This window comes from Python bivittatus, unplaced genomic scaffold (assembly GCF_059951505.1).
Source record: "Python bivittatus isolate LINGU-HERP-01145 unplaced genomic scaffold, Pbiv_v1 ctg000080_np1212, whole genome shotgun sequence".
In the NCBI taxonomy this organism is placed as follows: domain Eukaryota; kingdom Metazoa; phylum Chordata; class Lepidosauria; order Squamata; family Pythonidae; genus Python; species Python bivittatus.
This window is the reverse complement of record NW_028277035.1, coordinates 34,287,161-34,309,455: the sequence shown is the minus strand read 5'-3', so window position 1 is coordinate 34,309,455 and position 22,295 is coordinate 34,287,161. Positions and strand designations below refer to the sequence as shown.

At 39.2% G+C, this 22,295-nt stretch overlaps 1 protein-coding gene across 1 annotated transcript in view; it reads left to right on the top strand.

The window, feature by feature from the left end:
• The window catches only part of COL23A1 (collagen type XXIII alpha 1 chain), a 328,339-nt gene that overhangs the window by 184,906 nt on the left and 121,138 nt on the right, over positions 1-22,295 (top strand). Inside the window, exon 3 of the mRNA XM_088133808.1 lies at positions 7,500-7,544. Coding sequence (XP_087989934.1) covers positions 7,500-7,544 — 45 coding nt within the window. The remainder of the gene's footprint in view (positions 1-7,499; positions 7,545-22,295) is intronic.

Below are 22,295 nucleotides of genomic sequence, written 5' to 3'. Positions count from 1 at the left end.
CAGACTGTAATAATTCTGTCTTCAGGAATAAGACTCAAGTATCTTAATTCACTGGGCAAAGCCATCTGATGGAAACCAGGGTGGTATCATGCTTAAGGTATTAAACTAACATAGGAGAGACTCAGATTCAAGTCCAGTCTCTGCCATGGAAATTCCCAGGGTGACTCTCACAGCCCACTCTACCTCATTAGGTGGTGGTTGTGGGGATAAAATTAGATTCCTATATAAGCCATCTCGAGAACATGGAGAAAGATGGATATAAATAAATATATTTGAAGTTCTCTAGGTGCCACACCAAAGCAGCTAGAGGATTGTTATCTGGATCAGATGATGAACAGCATACAAATGAAATTTTCAGTAAAAGGGTGCTGGGCATTCCCACCCCTGAGAAGAAAGCCCTGTTCATAAATTATTTGGAACAGAAACTTTGTAGTGCTTCTCAGGCCTTTGGGAAGGATCTGATTTCCAGGAGTAGAAATGGCCTTTCTCAGATATATTATAGATAATCTAGTTCTTGATTAAACCCTCCCTGCACAATTGATGGAAGGAGCTTAACTCCAGTTCTTCTACACAGTTCTGTCACAGTTTTCTCCTGATTGTATAAACTGAAACTTAGAGGCTTCCAGAAGAGAAAATCACAAATCAATCATGCGAGGTCATGGCCAGGGTTTAGCCTCATGGCCCTTTTGGAAACAGAACCACAGGTAAGGATTGGTTTGATTACAAATGTCATCAAACTGGCTTTCTTCATGGTAAAATAGAGCAGGGTCCCACATGTCAACTTCCACTGTGAAGTCTCAGTCTTCAAGTAAAATAGCGTATTATTTGTATACGACATCTCTGTTCCACATGGATATAAAAATCAAGTTGAGTTTCTTTTTGAGATATAGAATAATGTCCAGAACACATGTACCAAATTTAACTCTAATACCTCAGTTTTCAACTGGCAAACACACTTACCAAAGGAATGTTGAACAGGACTAAATTCCTTCACTAATCAATTTAAGAACAAGAACATGGTTCCTATGATTTAGAACAGGATGGGCTTTACACATTTACAGAATACAAAAGTGGCTTTCCTACTCTCGCTTCCCCAACCAACCTCCTGTTATACATGTGCACAGCTTCAGACAAAATTTTATTGAAAACCTGCACTGTGATCTCTCAAATAGCCTATCCACCACCATATTTCCTAGGTAGTCTTAAGGGGGGGCAGGGGGTGGGTGGAAAGCAGCTAGTGATTTCTTGGACCAATTGGCAACTACAGTCTCAGTCTCTATATTGAAAAAAAAGGCTTTCATATGGATTCACTTACAAGGACTTTTTTCCCTACTTCAGCCAATTGTGTTGCAACTGGCTTTAGAAAAAGACATGTGCAGTTCTTTTCCAAAGCTTGATGCTCCACATGTGTCAAAATGGAGCTGTTTTGAATCATAAGGTGATGTGTGAACCACTTGCATACTTTTCAACCTCCAGAATTTTAGATTTAGCCAGATGCAAAAGCTTCACACAAATCTTACAGAGATTCACATGGTGAATAGACAGAAGGTCTACATTGCGTGCAGTTGTAAATAACATTAATTGTATGTTGAGGAAACTTATGTCCAAATTATATGGATTGCTATTCTGATACAGTCCATTTTATGATCAGGTCTGGGATATATTGATGCTGTGATCTGGTCCTAACAAAAATGGTTGTGGTATAACAATGCTGGACAAGTGGGCACACTACCATTTTTTTTTTTTTTAAAGATTACTCTGCTGCAGGGTGTTTCAGGGCTCACAGGAGTTTGTATAGCTTCTTTGAAACTATTCCCACTTACCTTTAGCTGTGCATCCCTGGAAAGACATAGCTGATGCAACAGTTGGCAAAGAAACAATTTGTGTACCCTCCTGAATTCTGAAATATCTCTGTCAAAAGATTTGTACAGTCTTGCCCTGCAGTGCAAACCTGTCCCATTTTATATCTGACATCTTGCGGCCTGGTTAAGGGTTAGAAAAGAAAGATCACGACGAGTGCCCTGACTTGTGTGCCGTGAAGCATCTTTCATAGGCTCCTACTAATCCTCAATGTAGGACCCTGCCATTGTGGAAGCTTGTGTGGGATTACAAAGAATGTTCTCCCGTTCGCTCTCTGAGAAAGGAATCCTGCTTTGCCCTTCTTGAGAGAATTGCACGCAGATTATTAGCAAGTGTTGTCTGTGCTTCAGATGGAATCTCCAGGCCTTGGGTAATAAACTCACATATGTAGAATGGAAACATTTTTGGCAATTCAAATATTTCATAGACTGGGAACGCTTCATAGTCCAGAACGTTTGTATTATTTCCTCTGCTGTTAAAACCATTTAACAACAATGTAGGCGAGAAGACATAAATTACTACAAAAACTGATACTACTCTGTGCCTAGAATGATTTTTAAAGAAGCACACTTGTTATTTGACTTTTTCCCCCTGGCCTTTGATGGCAGTTATTCCTGTTAAACAAGCAAGGCCACTAATCTTATCTATCTACCAAATGAATATACATTACTGGCAAAGTGGACATTAGTTCAAATTGATGTGATTTAATAATTCCCCTTCATCTTTAAAAAATATTTTTCTAAGGTTTCATTAGATGATTAATGTTTACACTTTGTTCTAATTTATAAATGCATTTTACTTAGAAGTTGTAAGTCTAATCATTCTCTAGCCACAGTTTGACTCCAAGTGTGTATGTGTGTGTGTGGGTGTATTTCTGCATGGTAAGGGAGGTAGATTCTGACATATCTTTTGTTCCTTATTGCTAATTACTCCTCTTCTGGTCAAATTTCCAGGCTAGCCAGACCCATTATATTTACAGTTGTAACTATCTGATTTGCGTGATTTTATTTCTCTGAACGTGACTAAGTTTTGTTTTACTGTTTCTAAAATATGCCATAGTTTGACCACATGAGTGTTATAATTAAGTTTTGCTGTGGTTTTTACTTGCTGTCTCAGATGTGGTTTTCTTTTTGTTTTTGAATTGGTCAATGGTCATAATAAAGTTTACTACTACTACTACTACTATTACTACTACTATTGCAGCAAATATTGGGTAGTTTTTAAGATGTAACAAGAGCCTGGATCTGAAAATTAAATTGCACCAAGGTGTTTGACAGAGAAAATGGTTGCATATGAAAATGATGGTAAATGAGAGCAGTAGATGATTGTATTTACCTTGGTAGAATATTTACTAAAAATGGTAAAATGGATGCAGACATTTCAAGACGTGCATGTGCTGATAGAATAGTGTAGTATAGTTTCCCCTTCATGGATCACTGCCTTGTCATGGCGAAGGGGCTTGCATAACTCAGTGAAGCCATGAGCTATACCGTGCAGGGCCACCCAAGACGGACAGGTCATGACAGAGAGTTCTGACAAAATGTGGTCCACTGGAGAAGGAAATGGCAACCCACTCCAGTATCCTTGCCAAGAAAACCCCATGGACAATGTTAAAAGGCTAAAAGATATGACGCCGGAAGATGAGCCCCTCAGGTCGGAAGGTGTCCAATATGCTACTGGGGAAGAGCGGAGGGCAATTCCAAGTAGCTCCAGAAAGAGTGAAGCGGCTGGGCCAAAGCCGAAAGGACGTTCAGCTGTGGATGTATCTGGAAGCGAAAAGAAGGTCCGATGCTGTAAAGAACAATATTGTATAGGTACCTGGAATGTAAGATCTATGAACCAAGGCAAGCTGGATGTGGTCAAACATGAGATGACAAGATTGAACGTCGACATCTTGGGAATCAGCGAACTGAAATGGACAGGAATGGGTGAATTTAATTCGGGTGACCATTATATCTACTACTGTGGGCAAGAAGCCCTTAGAAGAAATGGAGTTGCACTCATAGTGAATAAGAGAGTGGGAAAGGCAGTAATGGGGTACAACCTCAAAAACGACAGAATGATCTCAGTGCGTATCCAAGGCAAACCATTCAATATCACAGTCATCCAAGTCTATGCCCCAACCACTGATGCTGAAGAAGCTGAAGTTGACCGCTTCTATGAAGACCTACAACACCTTCTAGAACTAGCACCAAAAAAGATGTCCTTTTCATCATAGGGGATTGGAATGCTAAAGTAGGAAGTCAAGGAGTAATCGGAATAACAGGCAAATTTGGCCTTGGAGTACAAAATGAAGCAGGGCAAAGGCTAATAGAGTTCTGTCAAGAGAACAAGCTAGTCATAGCAAACACTCTTTTCCAACAACACAAGAGACGACTCTACACATGGACATCACCAGATGGTCAATACCGAAACCAGATTGATTATATACTTTGCAGCCAAAGATGGAGAAGCTCTATACAGACAGCAAAAACAAGACCAGGAGCTGACTGTGGCTCAGATCATGAGCTTCTTACTGCAAAATTTAGGCTTAAATTGAAGAATGTAGGGAAAACCACTAGACCACTCAGGTATGACTTAGATCATATTCCTTGTGAGTACACAGTGAAGGTGATGAATAGATTTAGAGGATTAGATTTGGTAGACAGAGTGCCTGAAGAACTATGGATGGTGGTCCGTAACATTGTACAGGAGGCAGCAACTAAAACCATCCCAAAGAAAAAGAAATGCAAGAAAGCAAAATGGCTGTCTGATGAGGCTTTACAAATAGCTGTGGAAAGAAGGAATGCGAAAAGCAAGGGTGAAAGGGAAAGATATAAGCAACTGAATGCAGATTTCCAGAGAATAGCCAGGAGAGATAAGAAGGCCTTCTTAAATGAACAATGCAAAGAAATTGAGGAAAACAATAGAATGGGGAAGACTAGAGATCTCTTCAAGAAAATTGGAGATATGAAAGGAACGTTTAGTGCAAAGATGGGCATGATAAAGGACAAAAAAGGCAGGGACCTAACAGAAGCAGAAGAGATTAAGAAGAGGTGGCAAGAATACACAGAAGAACTATACAAGAAAGATCTTAATGTCCCTGATGTCCACGCTGGTGTGATCACTGACCTTGAGCCAGACATCCTAGAGAGTGAAGTCAAGTGGGCCTTAGGAAGCATTGCTAACAACAAAGCTAGTGGAGATGACAGGATTCCAGCTGAGTTATTTAAAATACTAAAAGATGATGGTGTTAAAGTGCTGCACTCAATATGCCAGCAAGTTTGGAAAACGCAACAGTGGCCACGGGATTGGAAAAGGTCAGTTTACGTTCCAATTCCAAAGAAGGGCAACGCCAAAGAATGCTCAAATATCGCACAATTGCACTCATTTCACATGCTAGCAAGGTTATGCTCAAAATCCTACAAGCTAGGCTTCAGCAATATATGAACCGAGAACTACCGGATGTACAAGCTGGGTTTCGAAGAGGCAGAGGAACTAGAGATCAAATCGCCAACATTCGCTGGATCATGGAGAAAGCACGAGAGTTCCAGAAAAATATCTACTTCTGCTTCATTGACTATGCAAAAGCCTTTGATTGTGTGGATCACAACAAACTGTGGCAAATTCTTAAAGAGATGGGAATACCAGACCACCTTACCTGTCTCCTGAGAAATCTGTATGCGGGCCAAGAAGCAACAGTTAGAACCGGTCATGGAACAACCGATTGGTTCAAAATAGGGAAAGGTGTACGACAAGGCTGTATACTGTCACCCTGCTTATTTAACCTATATGCAGAGTACATCATGAGAAATGCCAGGCTGGAAGAATCACAAGGCGGAATTAAGATTGCAGGGAGAATCATCAATAACTTCAGATATGCAGACGATACCACCCTAATGACAGAAACTGAAGAAGAACTAAAGAGCCTCTTGATGAGGGTGAAAGAGGAGAGTGCGAAAGCTGGCTTGAAACTCAACATTAAAAAAACTAAGATCATGGCATCTAGACCCATCAATTCCTGGCAAATAGAAGGGGTAGAAATGGAAGCAGTAACAGACTTAATTTATTTGGGCTCCAAGATCACCACAGACGGAGACTGCAGCCATGAAATTAAAAGACGCTTGCTTCTTGGGAGGAAAGCTATGGCAAGCCTAGATAGCATATTAAAAAGCAGAGACGTCACCTTGCCGACAAAGATCCGCATAGTCAAAGCTATGGTTTTTCCAGTAGTAATGTATGGCTGTGAGAGCTGGACCATAAAAAAGGCCGAGCGCCGAAGAATTGATGCCTTTGAACTGTGGTGCTGGAGAAGACTCTTAAGAGTTCCCTGGACTGCTAGGAGGTCAAACCAGTCAATCTTAAAGGAAATCAACCCTGATTGCTCATTGGAAGGATCGATAATGAAGCTCAAGCTCAGATATTTTGGCCACCTAATGCGAAGAGAGATCTCTTTGGAGAAGACCCTGATGCTGGGAAAGATTGAAGGCAAAAGGAGAAGAGGACGGCAGAGGATGAGATGGTTAGATAGCATCACTGAAGCAATGAGCATGAAACTGAGCAAACTCAGGGAGGCAGTGAAGGACAGGAAGGCCTGGCGCAATATGGTTCATGGGGTCACGAAGAGTCGGACACGACTTAACAACCGAACAACAACAACAACAAGTATAGTTTATTGCAAGGAATTAATATTTGTCAAAATACAAGAGATAGGTTCAATGAGTGCTGAATGAATGTGAATTGAATACAAAACTGAGTGACCAATATGAAGGAGGTATATAGTGATGGTTTGGTCATATACAGTAGATGGAATGAATGAATGTTGAATTGCAGAACAAATATATGAGGTCAAGAGAAAGGGGAAAACTAAGAAAGTTCTGGCTGGGTAGGATTTGCGATCTTCAGATAGATGATAAGTTTAAGGAACAAAAGGCAACAGATGAAGCAGTGTACAGTATAAGTGCTTTGCAAAGAAGGTTTTTAAGCACCGAAAAGTATGGGGAGGTATAGAGAAGGGTGTTCGTGTTGACATTATTTCCTTTTGTTTTTCTTATACCATGCTTCTGTTTCCTTGGGTTGCTATGTCATACTTCTTTTCTGCACTTTGCATAACATTGCTTACCCCAAAAGGGAACAACATGATGGGTACTTATGCAAGGATCCTGGGTAGGATCTTGTAGAAAATTCTAATTTATATGATGCAGTAGTGCCCAGAAGACTCCCTGCCATCCCTAATTTATTTTATCCTAGTTTTGGTGCAAATTAGAGATATGGAATATTCAGAAAGAGGAAATCTGGAAGAACAGAATCAACGTGCCTGAGGGTCATGAGGTGGGGCTGAGACTGAACATTGATGGATGGGTCTGTTTTTACCCTAGCTGCTGTTTTATGTATACTGTTTTTGTTTTTCTATTTTTTATACTTTTGTATTTTCTCTGAACACTGTTAGCTGCTCAGTGTCATGAATGGGTGGCGATATAAATTGAAAAAACCCATTCATCTGTATCTAGATGTTGTTTAAAAAAGCAGAACATATGATGCCATAATATTGCTAACACCATGGAATCTCTTTGTCTAACCGGGGTTTGAATGGAATACTCTTTACTTAAAAATATATTAGTAAGAAATGAGTTTGATAAATTTCTTTTTTTCCTTTGCAGGTCCACCAGGAAGAAGAGGAAAGCCTGGACGACGAGGAGAACCAGGTAATTTTCTTGTATATCATGTGATGTAATGTTGGTAAATTATATACACAAAGGATAAGGTATTTCTCATGAAAAGTTGCTCCTCCTTCAGATATAAGTATGGCTTGCTTTTTCATTAGCCTGCTGTTTTTTTCCTTCCTTGTTTTTAATGGGATAAGCCTGTAAATAGTCATGCATAGTAAGGGCAGTGCTACTCCTTTCTTTCCCAGCTATTACTTTCCCTCTGAAAACTTCTACTCCCAGACAGCAGTTAGTAGGAGTACCTTCTTCTGATTGTAGATGGGTGCCATTGTACAGTGAGCCACTGAGTGGCTAATTAGGGAGGAGATGCAATCTAGGAACAAACAAGAAAAGTGTTGATCCACTTGGAACATGGCCCCAAATCATATTACACACACACACACACCATGCTCACTTTTGAGAAAAGGAAGCCACACTCTACATATTGAACATAACATGTAGTTTAATCCTGAGAGATAAGCAAAACCTGCTCTGTTGCCCCTCTAATATCTGGGCTACTAGAATCTGATGCCACCCATGAAATAGACTTCTAATTATTCTTCTCATTCCTCATTGTTATAATTAACAATGTTTATTGAAATCTACTTAGAGCATACTATTTGAAACCTATATAATGCATTTGTAGAAGAAATAGTCAGGAACAGAGAATCAAGTTTACAGTCAAACAATTGGTTTGTGTATACCCAGTGCATTCTGTTAAGCCATAGCTTGCTTAATCATGGTTTGTTGAATAAAGCACAGTTGGTAAGGTTCACACATTGCATTGCCATATGAACCATGGTATATCAATTACAATGACTTGGTTCTTAAAATATGCTTAACCAAAATCAAAAACATATTGCATTAAATGACATGACATGTGGAAGCATTAGCATCTTATGCAGAAAACAATTACTGTAGACCTGAATAAGCAAAATAAAGAGAAATGGAATAAAGTGAAATGGGAAACTATTTACTGGAAATGGCTCTTCTTATATTGATCAATGACAGGTCCATATCTTTTTTATATTTTCTTCATGTTGAGTCATTTCCATTAGCTGCATTAATTTCAGAATGGAATGTTTATTATTCTGTCTCATATGCCTTTTCCAGTGCAGCCCCTATCTGGATCAGATTAGGGCTGTCAAATAATTCAGCAAAAGTTCCAAGCATCCTTCACAGAGTAAAGTTTTTCCACCATTTTCATCCATCTTAATTCAACATACCTTCCCTAGAGTTTAGTTTCTTGGGCTTAGGAAGACTCGACTAACAGATAGACAAATGGCTATGATAGATGGGAAGGGCAGACACAGGGAGCAGAAAGGGAGATGCGTGTTCCTGTAATTATGAGCAAAATATGCTTAGGCAGAGGTAGAGGAGCACAGAGTAAGGCTCTGATGCTAAATGTCCTAGCGTTGCTCCAAGGCCTCGGAAAGTTGTAATGGAAAAAGTGTGGACCCTTTTGTTTGTTTTTAAATCAACACAACTTTTCTTATAATAAAGTACCATAATGCAGCACAGGTATTTTGTACCTCTTTCTGCAGAGAATTATTCATCTGCCAGTTTCATTAAAATACAAAGAATGCAAGAAAATCTGAAATGCTTTCTTTATAAGTGGGAAGGGCAGCTAGTGAAGAGATCTGAGGATGATGTCAGATGAGCTGAAGGGTAGAAGAGCTTAATTGTTTTAGCAGCAGGGGTTAGGTAAGAGAACTGAGGTGTGAAGGGCAAGAAGCAGCTTTCAGTAATTGAAAAAGGAGATGATGAAGGCATAAATCAGAGCATTATCTAAGACAGGAACACAAGATGTGCAGTATCAGCCCATAGGCAGCCTAATGGAGAGTGGAGTGTGGTCTGCAACAGTCTTGGGCCCCTTAAATTCCTCAACTTTCCCGCTACTACCGTTGCCCATGCAAGGTCCACTGAATTTCCATTCATTGTCTCCATCTCGCTTCACTTGTGTTTAGCTTTCCTTCTTTTGCATGACCCCAAATTCTTTTTCCAGCTCTGCTCTCCTAACTGTTCTTCACTTCCTCTTTCTGGGTCCCACCTGGGCCTCTTCATACATTTTTCCCAACTTCTGCATTTCCAAATGGCTTTGTAACTTTTTGACCATCCAAATGGTGTCCAAGCTTTCCTTGCCCATCCATGCACTTTCTCCACCTCTTGCCCAAACCTTCCCTCCACCCTCTATTAATCACTCACTGGCTGAAAGGGAAGCTGTTCTGTCTATTTTTGTATTTAGTAGAGGGAAACAGAGAAATGTCCCTGTTTCATTGCCTCCTCTGCTAATGAAAGAAAAGGTATTGCAACCCCCTCCCTTTTTTGGAACAACTTAAAAAATTATTTTCCCCATCATTAGAAAGGTTATGAAAATAACTCAGTCTGATAAACCCCCTACCAATCAAGAAAAATACTGCAATTTCCTTTATTTTTAAAAATGTGGTTATCGTAAGTCTCTGTAAAACAATGTAACATTTTAAACTATAAATATTCAAATTAAATGATAAAAATACTATAAAATAATATAAATAGAATAATATATACTGTAAATAAATGTAATATAAGAAAAATATGGATGATTAAAATAAAGCAAAAAGAGAGTTGTGCACTTTTCTTTTTTTTAATATAATTTTATTGAAAGTTTTAAAAACAAGAGTAAAAATTAATGCAAACTAAAATAAAGTAAGGAGGAAAAAAGAAAAAGGAAGACATAAAAGAGAAAGCTAAAGTGCAAAAAGGGGGGGGGAGGGAAAAAGGTAGAAGAGAAATAGAAAAGAAAGAAAAAAGATATAAAGAAGTAGCTTCCAATCTTCTTTACAGCCGTTATAAGTACAATTGTAGATTTACCTCTTTCTATAAAGTTACATAAGTTCATTTTTTTCTGTTTTACACAAAAAGTCCATAAGGGGTTTCCAGTCAGCAATAAACAGATAATCAAACAGGTCAATTTGGCCATCTCAGCAAGTTCCATCATCTTCACCAACCATTCGTCCATGGTAGGTATTGCCAAACCTTTCCATCTTTGTGCATACAATAATCCTGCTGCAATTATCATATATAAAAACAAAGTGCCATGACTTTTTTGCAGCTGTTTATCCATCAGTCCCAAGAGGAAAAGTTCTGGTTTTAGTTATATGTTAATCTTTAAAATCCTCTGAATCAGTGTATGCATTTGAACCCCAAATCTTCTAGCTTTTTTGCATGTCCACCAAGCCTAATAAAATGACCCTTCTTGTTCACATTTCCAACATAGATTTGAAGTACCTTTATGCACTCTAGATAATTTTTCTGGTGACATATACCAACGGTACATCATTTTATAAAAGTTTTCTTTAAGATTATAACATAGTGTAATTTTCAGTCCTTTCAACAACATGTTTTCCCATTGTTCCATCTGTATATTATAACCACAATTTTTATCCCTTTATCATACATTCTTTCACTTGTTCTTCTTCTGTTTCAAATTTCAATAAAAGTTTATACATTTTAGCAATCACATATTCATCATTTGTACACAATTCCACTTCAAAGTCAGTCTTAGAATATTCAATACCATAAATTATTTTGTCTACTTCGAATCTTTCTGATAATTGTAAATAGGAAAACCATTGACAACTATATCCCACTGCCATCAGTTGTTCTCTTAATTTTATTTTGTATTCCCCTTGACAGAATTCTAATACTTCATGGTATGTTAACCATTTATGTTAACCATTTGTGTTTGTCTATTATTTCTCGTCTATAACATGCTTCTTGTGCTGAGAACCACAAAGGTGTTTTCGGACACAACCTAAGTTTATATCTATTCCATATTCTCAATATGGTATGTGTAATAAAATGGTTTTTGAAATCCACATTAACTTTAATTTTATCATACCATAAATATCCATGCCATCCAAGTTGTGGCCTTCTAACTCCAAGAGCCTTCTGTTTCTCAGCAGCACCCACTCTTTCATCCAAACCAAACAGCAAGCTGCAAAATACAATTTCATATCAGGTAAACCCAATCCTCCTCTTTCCTTTGCATCTTGTAACACCTTATATTTAACTTGTGGGTTTTTCTCTTGTCATACAAACTTAGATATATACTTTTGCCACTGTTTAAATGGTGCATCAGCTGTCAAAACCAGTATTGTCTGAAACAAAAACATCATTCTAGGCAAAACATTCATTTTTATCACAGAAATTCTCCCCAGCAATGACAATTGTAATTTCTTCCATCTTAACATGTCTTCTTTAACTTCATTCCATGTCTTAACATAATTATTTTGAAATAACATACAATTCATATTTGTCAAGATGATGCCCAGATATTTTACTTTTTTTTCAATCTTAAAACCCATTTTCTTCATCAATTCTGTTTGAATCTCTATTTTCATGTTTTTTATTAACATCTTCATCTTCTGATTATTAATCTTAAAACCTGCTTAGTGTACTAAATTCTTTTAGTTTACCCATTAATGTTTCTATTCCCTTTAGTGGATTCTCAAAAACCAATACCAAGTCAAAAAAAAAAAAAAAGAATTTACTGTTATGACTGATCTTGACAAATATTATCTAAAAGCATCTGAAATTTTGCTGCACAGAATGAAAATCACAGCTTTTTCACCTTGCAACTCCAAACAATTCTGGCTTATAGTGCAGTTATGAATAAGATATTTCCACATTAGTATCATGATTAAATATGGATTTGTTCATTAAAAATATCTTGATCATTTGATTTTTGATTAAATCTACAGTATTCCAGTATTCAGTCTGATTAAATAGTGTTCATGATTGTGTTTCTTCTGCTTTTTGGAATGCTGTCTTGCAGACCAAATATTACATATGAACTGTGTTTAAGACAGAACTATACACATAAAATTCACATGTTTTGCCTCCTTGCCTGAACCACAAAATTATTGTTCATCTGCAGCCATAAAAGGCTCTCTGGAACCATACTGAAAACACTACCAAATACAAGGAGAATTATAAAGAATTAATTCAACTATATATTTTTTCTTTTATTGATGAGGAAAATAAAGAATTATTTTTGGCAAAAGGCCAGCAGCATATGTTTTTTCAACAGAAAGTAGGCTGAAGCATTTTCTGAAACAGAGGAAGATATAAATATATAAAAAGACAAATCTTAATTACACCATTCCAGTTAGATATCAGTTTTGCTTTGTTGCTCTAAGAAAATGCTTTATCTGTAATACAACCTAACCAGAAAGATCTCAGTATATTAGTTTTGGCCTAGCTGCTGAGTGTTTCTTATCATAAATAGCATATATATTTGTTTGTGTGTGTGTGTATAAATATATATGAATGAACTGATACATACCAGTTCATTCATATATATACCAATGAACTGGTATACACTACAGCTGCTGTAATACTGGAGATGCTTGACTACATGATCAAGAAGAACAACAGTACATAACTCCCCTGGAAAATGAGGTTGGAGGCTAAGATCAAAGCAACTCAGAGAGAAGTTAATCAGCTGGTGGAACTACAGAAGGGTGTGGAGATTAACTATAAGACTTGGCTATTGAAAGAACACAAGGGCCTGACTCCATCTAAAGCCCTAGAGACTGCTAAACAAAGGCTCACAGCACTGGCTACCACACTAGAGAAGCAGAGGCCAAGGACATAAATGCCCTGTTCTCCAAAGAACCATCCAAGGTGTACTCCCAACTGCAATACAACAGCACAGTAACAGCAGAGCCACCAACAGCAGAAACTAAACAGTACTGGAAGAAGATATGGGAGAAAGAGAAGACACATAACACCAGTGCAAAGTGGCTGCAGGACCTGACAGGAGACCACAGCAATCTCCTAGAACAGGAACCAGTCACCAGCATAGTAGCAGACATCCAACAGTGGGTCAAGAACATGAAGAGCTGGACAGCACCTGGCCAGGACATTACCAAACCTACTGGCTAAAGAAGCTAACAGCAGTGCATGAATGCCTAGCAGCAGGCTCCCACCCAGACTAACACAAGGAAGGACAGTGGTGATCATGAAGGACGTCCATGAGGGAACAACACCATCCAACTACCGACCAATAACCTGCTTTCTACAACATGGAAAGTCCTATCAGGCATCATAGCTGCCAAGCTACAGGACCCTATGGGCCAGTACATGAGCATAGCTTAGAAGGGCATCGGGAACAACACCAGAGGCTCAAAACTCCAGTTGCTCATAGATAGAGCAGTCACCCAAAACTCAAGGTCTAGACAGACAAATCTGAGCATAGCCTGAATTGACTACAGGAAAGCCTATGACTCAATGCCACACACATGGATCTCTGAATGCCTGGTGCTGTACAAAGTCAACAGGACACTAAGGACCTTCTTCAAGAACAATGGGACTGTAGAAGAAAACACTGAAAATCAACTGAAGACAGGTTGCACAAGTGGCCATCAATTGTGGCATATACCAAGGTGATGCATGTCCCTGCTCCTGTTTTGCATAGGTTTGAACCCCCTCAGCCATATAATCACAAGGATTGGATACAGATACAAGTTCAAGACTGGAACTACCACCAGCCACCTCCTCTACATGGATGACATCAAGCTGTATTCTAAGAGTAAACAAGATATCGACTCACTGATCCACCTGACAAGGATTTACAGTGAGGACATTGGGATGTCATTTGGACTGGAGAAGTGTGGCCGGATGGTAGTGAAGAGAGGGAAAGTAGTTAAGACTGATGGGATGGAACTACCAGTGGGCCACATAGCAGACATACAGACCAGCTAGAAATACCTTGGTATCGCACAGTCACATGGGAACCACAATGAGGAGGCAAGGAAGAGGGCAACATCTAAGTACCACCAAAGGATAAGGCAGGTCCTGAAGAGCCAGCTCAATGGGAAGAACAAGATCCATGCCATCAACACGTACACCCTGCCAGTCATCAGATACCCTGCTGGTATAGTGAACTGGCCAAAGGAGGACATGGAGGCTGCTGATGTGAAGACCACCAAGCTCCTTACAATGGATGGAGGTTTCCACCATTGAGCACCTGGACTTAGGAGGATGGCAGAGTCTGGGGAATGTCAAAGCCACTGTCCTGGATGAAATCCAGAAGTTCATCAGTAAGATGGCACCCACAGATGAGCTGCCAAGAGAATGCCTGAAGCAGCAGCAGACATGGGAGGAAATTCAAGTGGAGGAAGTGCCATGGCAAGACAAGACCCTACATGGGATGTATCATTGACAGATAGCTGATGTGGCTGACATTGGGAAATCCTATCAGAAGCTGGAAAGGGCTGGACCAAAAGAGAGCACTGAGGTACTGATCACAGCAGCACAAAGAACAGGCACTAACCACCAGATCCATAGAAGCAGGGGTCTACCACACTAGACAGGACCCAAGGTGCAGACTGTGCAAAGAGGCCTCAGAGACAGTCCAACACATAGTGGCAGAGTGTAAGATGCAGGCAGGAACAGCATACACTGAACAGCACAACCAAGTAGCTGGCATTATGTACAGGAACATCTGCAGTTAATGGACTAGACCCTCCCAAGACTAGATGGGAGATTCCACAGAAGGTCATGGAGAATAACAGGGCTAAGATCCTGTGAGACTTCCAGATCCAGACAGACAGGTACTGGCCAGTCAATCAGACATCGTGGTATTAGACAAGAACCAGAAAACAATGGGGGTGATAGATGTAGCAGTGCCAAGTGACAGCAACATCAGGAAGAAGGAGTATGAGAAGCTGGAGAAGTACCAGGGCCTGAAGGAAGAACTAGAGAGGATGTGGAAAGTAAAGACCAAAGTGGTCCCAGTGGTGATAGGAGCTCCTAAGCTGGGAGAGTGGCTTGAACAGATCCCAGGGACAACATCAGAGCTCTCTATCCAGAAGAGGGCAATGCTAGGAACAGCTCAGATACTGTGGAGAACCCTCAAACTCCCAGGCCTCTGGTAAACGTCTGAGATTGAGGAAGACACATACCACCCATAGGGGTGAGAGGGGATTTTTTTTTTAAATCTTCTGAGCCTTACCGCACAGAAAACCAGGCTCTTCCTCCTTCGCTACAGTTGATAAATGGGAGTAAATTTTTATTTGCTTTATATGATTGCATCCTCCCTAGAGGTTCTTGTGTGGTTATAACTTCACAGCTTCCAGACAAAGGCTGACTTAGAGCCAGATATTCAGCAGTTGTTTTGCTTGGCAGGATTTTTGCTCTGGCAGCTATTGAAATTACAGTGGGGCAAAAAAGTATTTAGTCAGCCACCAATTGTGCAAGTTCTCCCACTTAAAAAGATGAGAGAGGCCTGTAATTTTCATCATAGGTATACCTCAACTATGAGAGACAAAATGGGGGAAAAAATCCAGAAAATCACATTGTCTGATTTTTAAAGAATTTATTTGCAAATCATGGTGGAAAAGAAGTATTTGGAGAAGTATCAAAAGTTCATCTCAATACTTTGTTATATGTCCTTTGTTGGCAATGACAGAAGTCAAACGTTTTCTGTAAGTCTTCACAAGGTTTTCACACACTGTTGCTGGTATTTTGGCCCATTCCTCCATGCAAATCTCCTCTAGAGCAGTGATGTTTTGGGGCTGTCGCTGGGCAACACGGACTTTCAACTCCCTCCAAAGGTTTTCCATGGGGTTGAGATCTGGAGACTGGCTAGCCACTCCAGGACCTTGAAATGCTTCTTACGAAGCCACTCCTTCGTTGCCCAGGCAGTGCGTTTGGGATCATTGTCATGCTGAAAGACCCAGCCACGTTTCATCTTCAATGCCCTTGCTGATGGAAGGAGGTGTTCACTCAAAATCTCACGATACATGGCCCCATTCATTCTTTCCTTTACACGGATCAGTCGTCCTGGTCCCTTTGCAGAAAAACAGCCCCAAAGCATGATGTTTCCACCCCCATGCTTCACAGTAGGTATGGTGTTCTTTGGATGCAACTCAGCATTCTCTCTCCTCCAAACATGACGAGTTGAGTTTAGACCAAAACGTTCTACTTTGGTTTCATCTGACCATATGACATTCTCACAATCCTCTTCTGGATCATCCAAATGCTCTCTAGCAAACTTCAGATGGGCCCGGACATGTACTGGCTTAAGCAGGGGGACATGTCTGGCACTGCAGGATTTGAGTCCATGGCGGCGTAGTGTGTTACTGATGGTAGCCTTTGTTACTTTGGTCCCAGCTCTCTGCAGGTCATTCACTAGGTCCCCCCATGTGGTTCTGGGATTTTTGCTCACCATTCTTGTGATCATTTTGACCCCACAGGGTGAGATCTTGCGTGGAGCCCCAGATCGAGGGAGATTATCAGTGATCTTGTATGTCTTCCATTTTCTAATTATTGCCCCCACAGTTGATTTGTTCACACCAAGCTGCTTGCCTATTGCAGATTCAGTCTTCTCAGCCTGGTGCAGGTCTACAATTTTGTTTCTGGTGTCCTTCAACAGCTCTTTGGTCTTGGCCATAGTGGAGTTTGGAGTGTGACTGTTTGAGGTTGTGGACAGGTGTCTTTTATACTGATAAGAAGGTCAAACAGGTGCCATTACTACAGGTAACGAGTGGAGAACAGAGGAGCCTCTTAAAGAAGTAGTTACAGGTCTGTGAGAGCCAGACATCTTGCTTGTTTGTAGGTGACCAAATACTTATTTTCCACCATGATTTGCAAATAAATTCTTTAAAAATCAGACAATGTGATTTTCTGGATTTTTTCCCCCATTTTGTCTCTCATAGTTGAGGTATACCTATGATGAAAATTACAGGCCTATCTCATCTTTTTAAGTGGGAGAACTTGCACAATTGGTGGCTGACTAAATACTTTTTCGCCCCACTGTATGTCTACATTTTCTTTCTTTCTTTCTTTCTTTCTTTCTTTCTTTCTTTCTTTCTTTCTTTCTTTCTTTCTCTCTCTCTCTCTCCCTCCCTCCCTCCCTCCCTCCCTCCCTCCCTCCCTCCCTCCCTCCCTCCCTTCCTTCCTTCCTTCCTTCCTTCCTTCCTTCCTTCCTTCCTTCCTTCCTTCCTGCTATGCAGTGATGCTTCACTTCTGCCTTTATACACCATGTCATTTTACTTGCTCTAGAACAGGAGAACAGCTATACATTGTTGATCTGATTCATAATAATGCCTTGGATTTTTAAAAGCTTGTATAATTTTTAAAATAATTTCTGTTAGGCAAATGACAAAAGTATTTTTGAAGATCTTATGATGTTTATTCTTGAACTTCAAAGCCACTTTGAGGTATAGACTAACTAAAGAAAAAAGTGACAGAATAGTTAAGAAGAGAGGGAAACAGCCGAATCTTTTTGGTATGAAGCCATCTGCACCTATCAAATAGCTTTTCATTCTCAAAGGAAAATCTCCTCCCCTCTTCTGTTCCCTTACATGTCTCCAAAACTTCTCTGCTGAAGGTTAGAAAAGGTAAGAGAGATTTCTTGTGACATGAAAGGAATGACCAACCCCTGGTCTCAGGAAGCTGCTTTCTGAGACATTTGGAGGTAATAGTCTTGCTAAAGCTGTTCCCTTCTTGAAGAGACTTGGCCGTGTAAACTCTTGCCCGTATGCATATTCTTTTTCTTTTTGAGTTAGGTCAACAAATAAAGATATGCCAATGTGGCTTTGATGCCATGCTGATAGGTTGGTTCATGTGGCATCAGTTTATAGATCTGTACTGAATCTAGGGTGGTCAGCATGTAAGTAAGGGAAATGAGCAACAAAGAAGAAGAATCAAAGAAGGATGAAGGGCTGAGTTGCAACTATTTGTGGTTAGGGTTTTCCAAGGCCAGGATCTGCCTTTAGTCTGGATTTTAGTACAATCAGAATAGGTTGCATACCTAACTAGGTAATAGAGGAGTAGTGGAGGAAAAAAACCCTGCAACTTTTCATACTTGGCCTGCATGCTTTCCTATTCCATATGGACAAGCAACACTTCAGAATTCTACTACAATGACCGTATAACAAGTAACTAAACCAATTGGACTCCAATTTAGACAAAAATGATTTGGGAAAAGAGATGGATGGTTCCATTCTTGTTGCTACTGCCCTCAAAAAATAAATATTAATTAAAATAGAATAAATAGTAATTAAAAACGCATTAAAAAAGGTTCCTATATGAATAATAAATAATAAATTGTTTTTTTAAGGCACATTTAACTTAAACAGATAACTGATCTTACTCTTTTGTCTGGGTCCTTTAACAGCCAGTTACTTCTTTTTCAAGCCTTTGTCTGTGTCAGTCCAACATGAAACTGTGCTTCAGTTTTTCAATAAAAATTATCCTTAAGCCAATTTGGAAGGGTGTGTGTGTGTGTGTGTGTGTGTAAGTGTTCAGAGTCTGCTTTATATTTTCACTATCTTGAATAATTTGATATCATATGAAACCTGGCAATTTGACTGGTTGCTCCTAATTAGTTCGAGTGGCAATCTATTGAGCCTTTCTTATTTAACTCTTTTTGGGGGAAGTCCATGGTGAGAAGTGTGTATTATTCTTCCTTTCTGCTTCCAGTTTAATCTGGGCCTAGTCTGCAAGACTCATCTTCGTACCTCATAGTGCTCCAGGAATTCTTGGTGAGGGACTTCATTTGGTTGTTTTGAAGTTTCAAGCTATAATGCTCAGTGCCACCCTGCAGAGAAGAAAACTTTTGTACCAAACAGTTGCATATTCACTGGCTTCCCTTGAGCTGGTCCCTGTATTCGTATCATGGAAGCCAGTGTTCATAGAGCTGAAGAAAAGTTTTCCTTCCACACTAAATAGAAAGACATCTGCTGAAATTAATGTCAGTACAGTGACATTGGCTGGAGGCAGAGAGGTTATCTGAAGTACGTGATGAGCTCTGCAGATTACATTTAGAAGTGCTATATGCTCACATAAAGCTAAAAGCTTGGCAGTTCGTCAGGTCCATTTTGTTCAGTATGAATGTTCATCAGGTCTCTGATCTTCATTTTTAATAGGAAAGATCACTAATTTTAATGGTGTTTTTTCCACACCAAATACATTATCACTCGATTTCATATGATTTCACATGTATCCATTCTGTGTATTTCTGGTATGAATTTGATTGCTTCTTGTAATCGATTCCACATATCAGAGAATAGTAGGCATTGCCAGTGCACTTCATGGAATTGGGTGATAATTGAGTGCACGAAGTGTAAAGAACTAGCCTCTTCTGAATGAGACACCTCTTTAAAATCAATTGATTTTACAAGGGAACATAACCAAGATTTGTAAATGACCCCTTGGAAAACTATAATATCCATTTCTCTTCCAACACCAACTCTGTTCCAATATATTAAAGGAGTTTTCTGGTTTGACTAAGCAAAGGTTTAACAGTGCTGTCAAAAGAGAGGTCCTTTTCTGTAGTGGCTCCACAGGTGTGAAATGTCTTGCTATCTGAGCCTTGTCAAGCCCCATCATTACCAATTTTAAAAAAGCCTTAAATATTTATTTACTTATTGTAATTTTTAACTTCTTTCCTTGAGCATAAGCATGCATCAGAGGCATAAGGGGATAAATGATGAAAAGTGCATCATGATAGACATTTTGTGACTTACATTCCTGTGTCCTCCATGGGACATAAATACAAAACATCAGGCTTTGCATCACAATACACATTTCCTCTTATTTGTGTAACCATAATTTGTATCAGATGCCTAAGTCCTTGAGGGCCCAGTTGTATTTTGGGTTGTTTTAACTTTTGATTGTTTTGGATAGGTATGTAGGTATTTGTTTTAATATTAGTTTTATATTATAGAATCATGAAGTCTGAAGATATTATTTAGACCATTATTCACAATGCAAGGATCCAAATTAGAGCATCCCCCACAGACATTATGTCATACTTGCCAAATCAGTGATTTTCTGAGGCTATGGACTTTAGTGATTGAAACAATCCTTAGACTTTAGTAGTTTATGAAAATATAGCCCTATGATACAATATAATCTTCATGGCATTACTTTATATAAAAACCTGCACATAAATGGTTTTAATACTTCACTTAATATTTTAGGGATGTGAAATTCATGCACACAGTATGTCCTTTAAAAAAGCAGAGAGAATGTCCTGTTTCCAAAAGTGACTCTGCAGCACATATTAAGTTGCCTGTGACCCTTTCCCATTGATTCAGATCCTAGCTTCTAGAGCCAAGTTGTCGTAGAAGTAGAAGATCCAGAAAATGAAAGGCTGTTGGGGGGGGGGGCGGGATATGATTTGCCCATGTAAAAAGTGAAAATTAAATTGTGTGATATGTGAAGCCAATGTGAAGTTTTAGTGCTGCAGTCTATAGAGAGCCAATTGACAGCATGTCTGTAGTTGTTGCTAGTTAATTTGTTCTCGTGTTTGGCAGCACATTAAAAAGCCAGTCATCTGTAGAGTCTGCCATAAAAGAAAGGAGTTTTTATTCCATCTCTGCTTTTGGATTTGTGATTAGTTTAAGATTGTTAGTTCTATTTTTTAATCTCATGCTATGTTGCCGAATATAATGTGATTAACTTTCAGTTGCTGATATGCTGCTTTTACTTCATTGCCTAGCTGGGTGCAGTTCATAATAGATGTTTGATTGTGTATATGTTAGTATACATGTACCATGCAGAAACTTGGGAAGATAAACCATAACCGTTCCAAAATGTTGATTATTTCCAGCAATATTGTTACTTCAGCAGATTTCTAAAACCATTCCCAATACATTATCTGTACAACATTACCTAACAAATCTTAAAGTATTTAGTCCTATGTACGTTTGAGACTGCAAAAGTTCAGATGGGGAAATGCAAGCCAGAACATTAATAACATAATGTTTAGTTTTACACATAGGGTCCATAAATAATACATATCTCTCAAATTAGCTTGTGTTGGAAGCAACAGTATCAAAGGGAGGAAAATATTAAAGTCAAACTTGTACTTTTATTGGCTGAACTCATCTCCTGGGCCATGAAAATGGATATGTCTGTGTGGGGCATTGATTCACTTCATTCCCATGATCATAAACCAAAGCCATAGAAGCACAACTTTTCCCAGACTGCTCCAGATTCTAAGGCCTATTACGCTGGGGACATTGGAAATTACTTTAACTTTTTTTTTTTTTTTTTTGTCTTCACTTGGCCCTAGGTGGGACATGGCAGGCAATGCACTTAGAAGGTCAAAAGGGCAACAGCATAGTTCTGCTGAAGGCACTGGGTGTTGCCACCACCAGAAAGGGAAGCAGGAGCAGATGTGACTCTCACAAAGTTCACATATGGGAATCCATTTTGGGGTGCTTTGGTCTTACTGGCCCTGCCTCCATCTTCTTGGCTTGTTCCACTCTTACATGTGTAGGAACTGGTTGTTGCTTAATTTGGATTGCCCTGCACCACCCTTTATTCATTGTTCCTCCACACTTTATTTAACTTTCTTTGTCATTTAATATCAGTTCATATTATGTTGTACGTGCTTGTACTGTATGTGCCCATTGAAATAGTTCTTCATCATTTTCCAATCATACTATAGATATCTGAATCAGAAAGTTACCATCTAATATAAACATAATTTATTTCTGGAGTCTGGGAGCGATAGATAGATGATAGCTAGATGAATAATGTTAAGAACGCCTTTGTGATCAAATCCATCAGATGAGCATCTAATGATATCCAACATCATAGTGATAAAATAGCAGTGATTTGGAGTATCAAGAACAGAACCAACATTAAGCCTACAATAACACTGGTTATGTAGCACAAAATCAAACAGCAAAACAATCAATCTTTTATGAGAAAACGATTTAAAACAGGTGGATCTTTTGAACCTGCTTA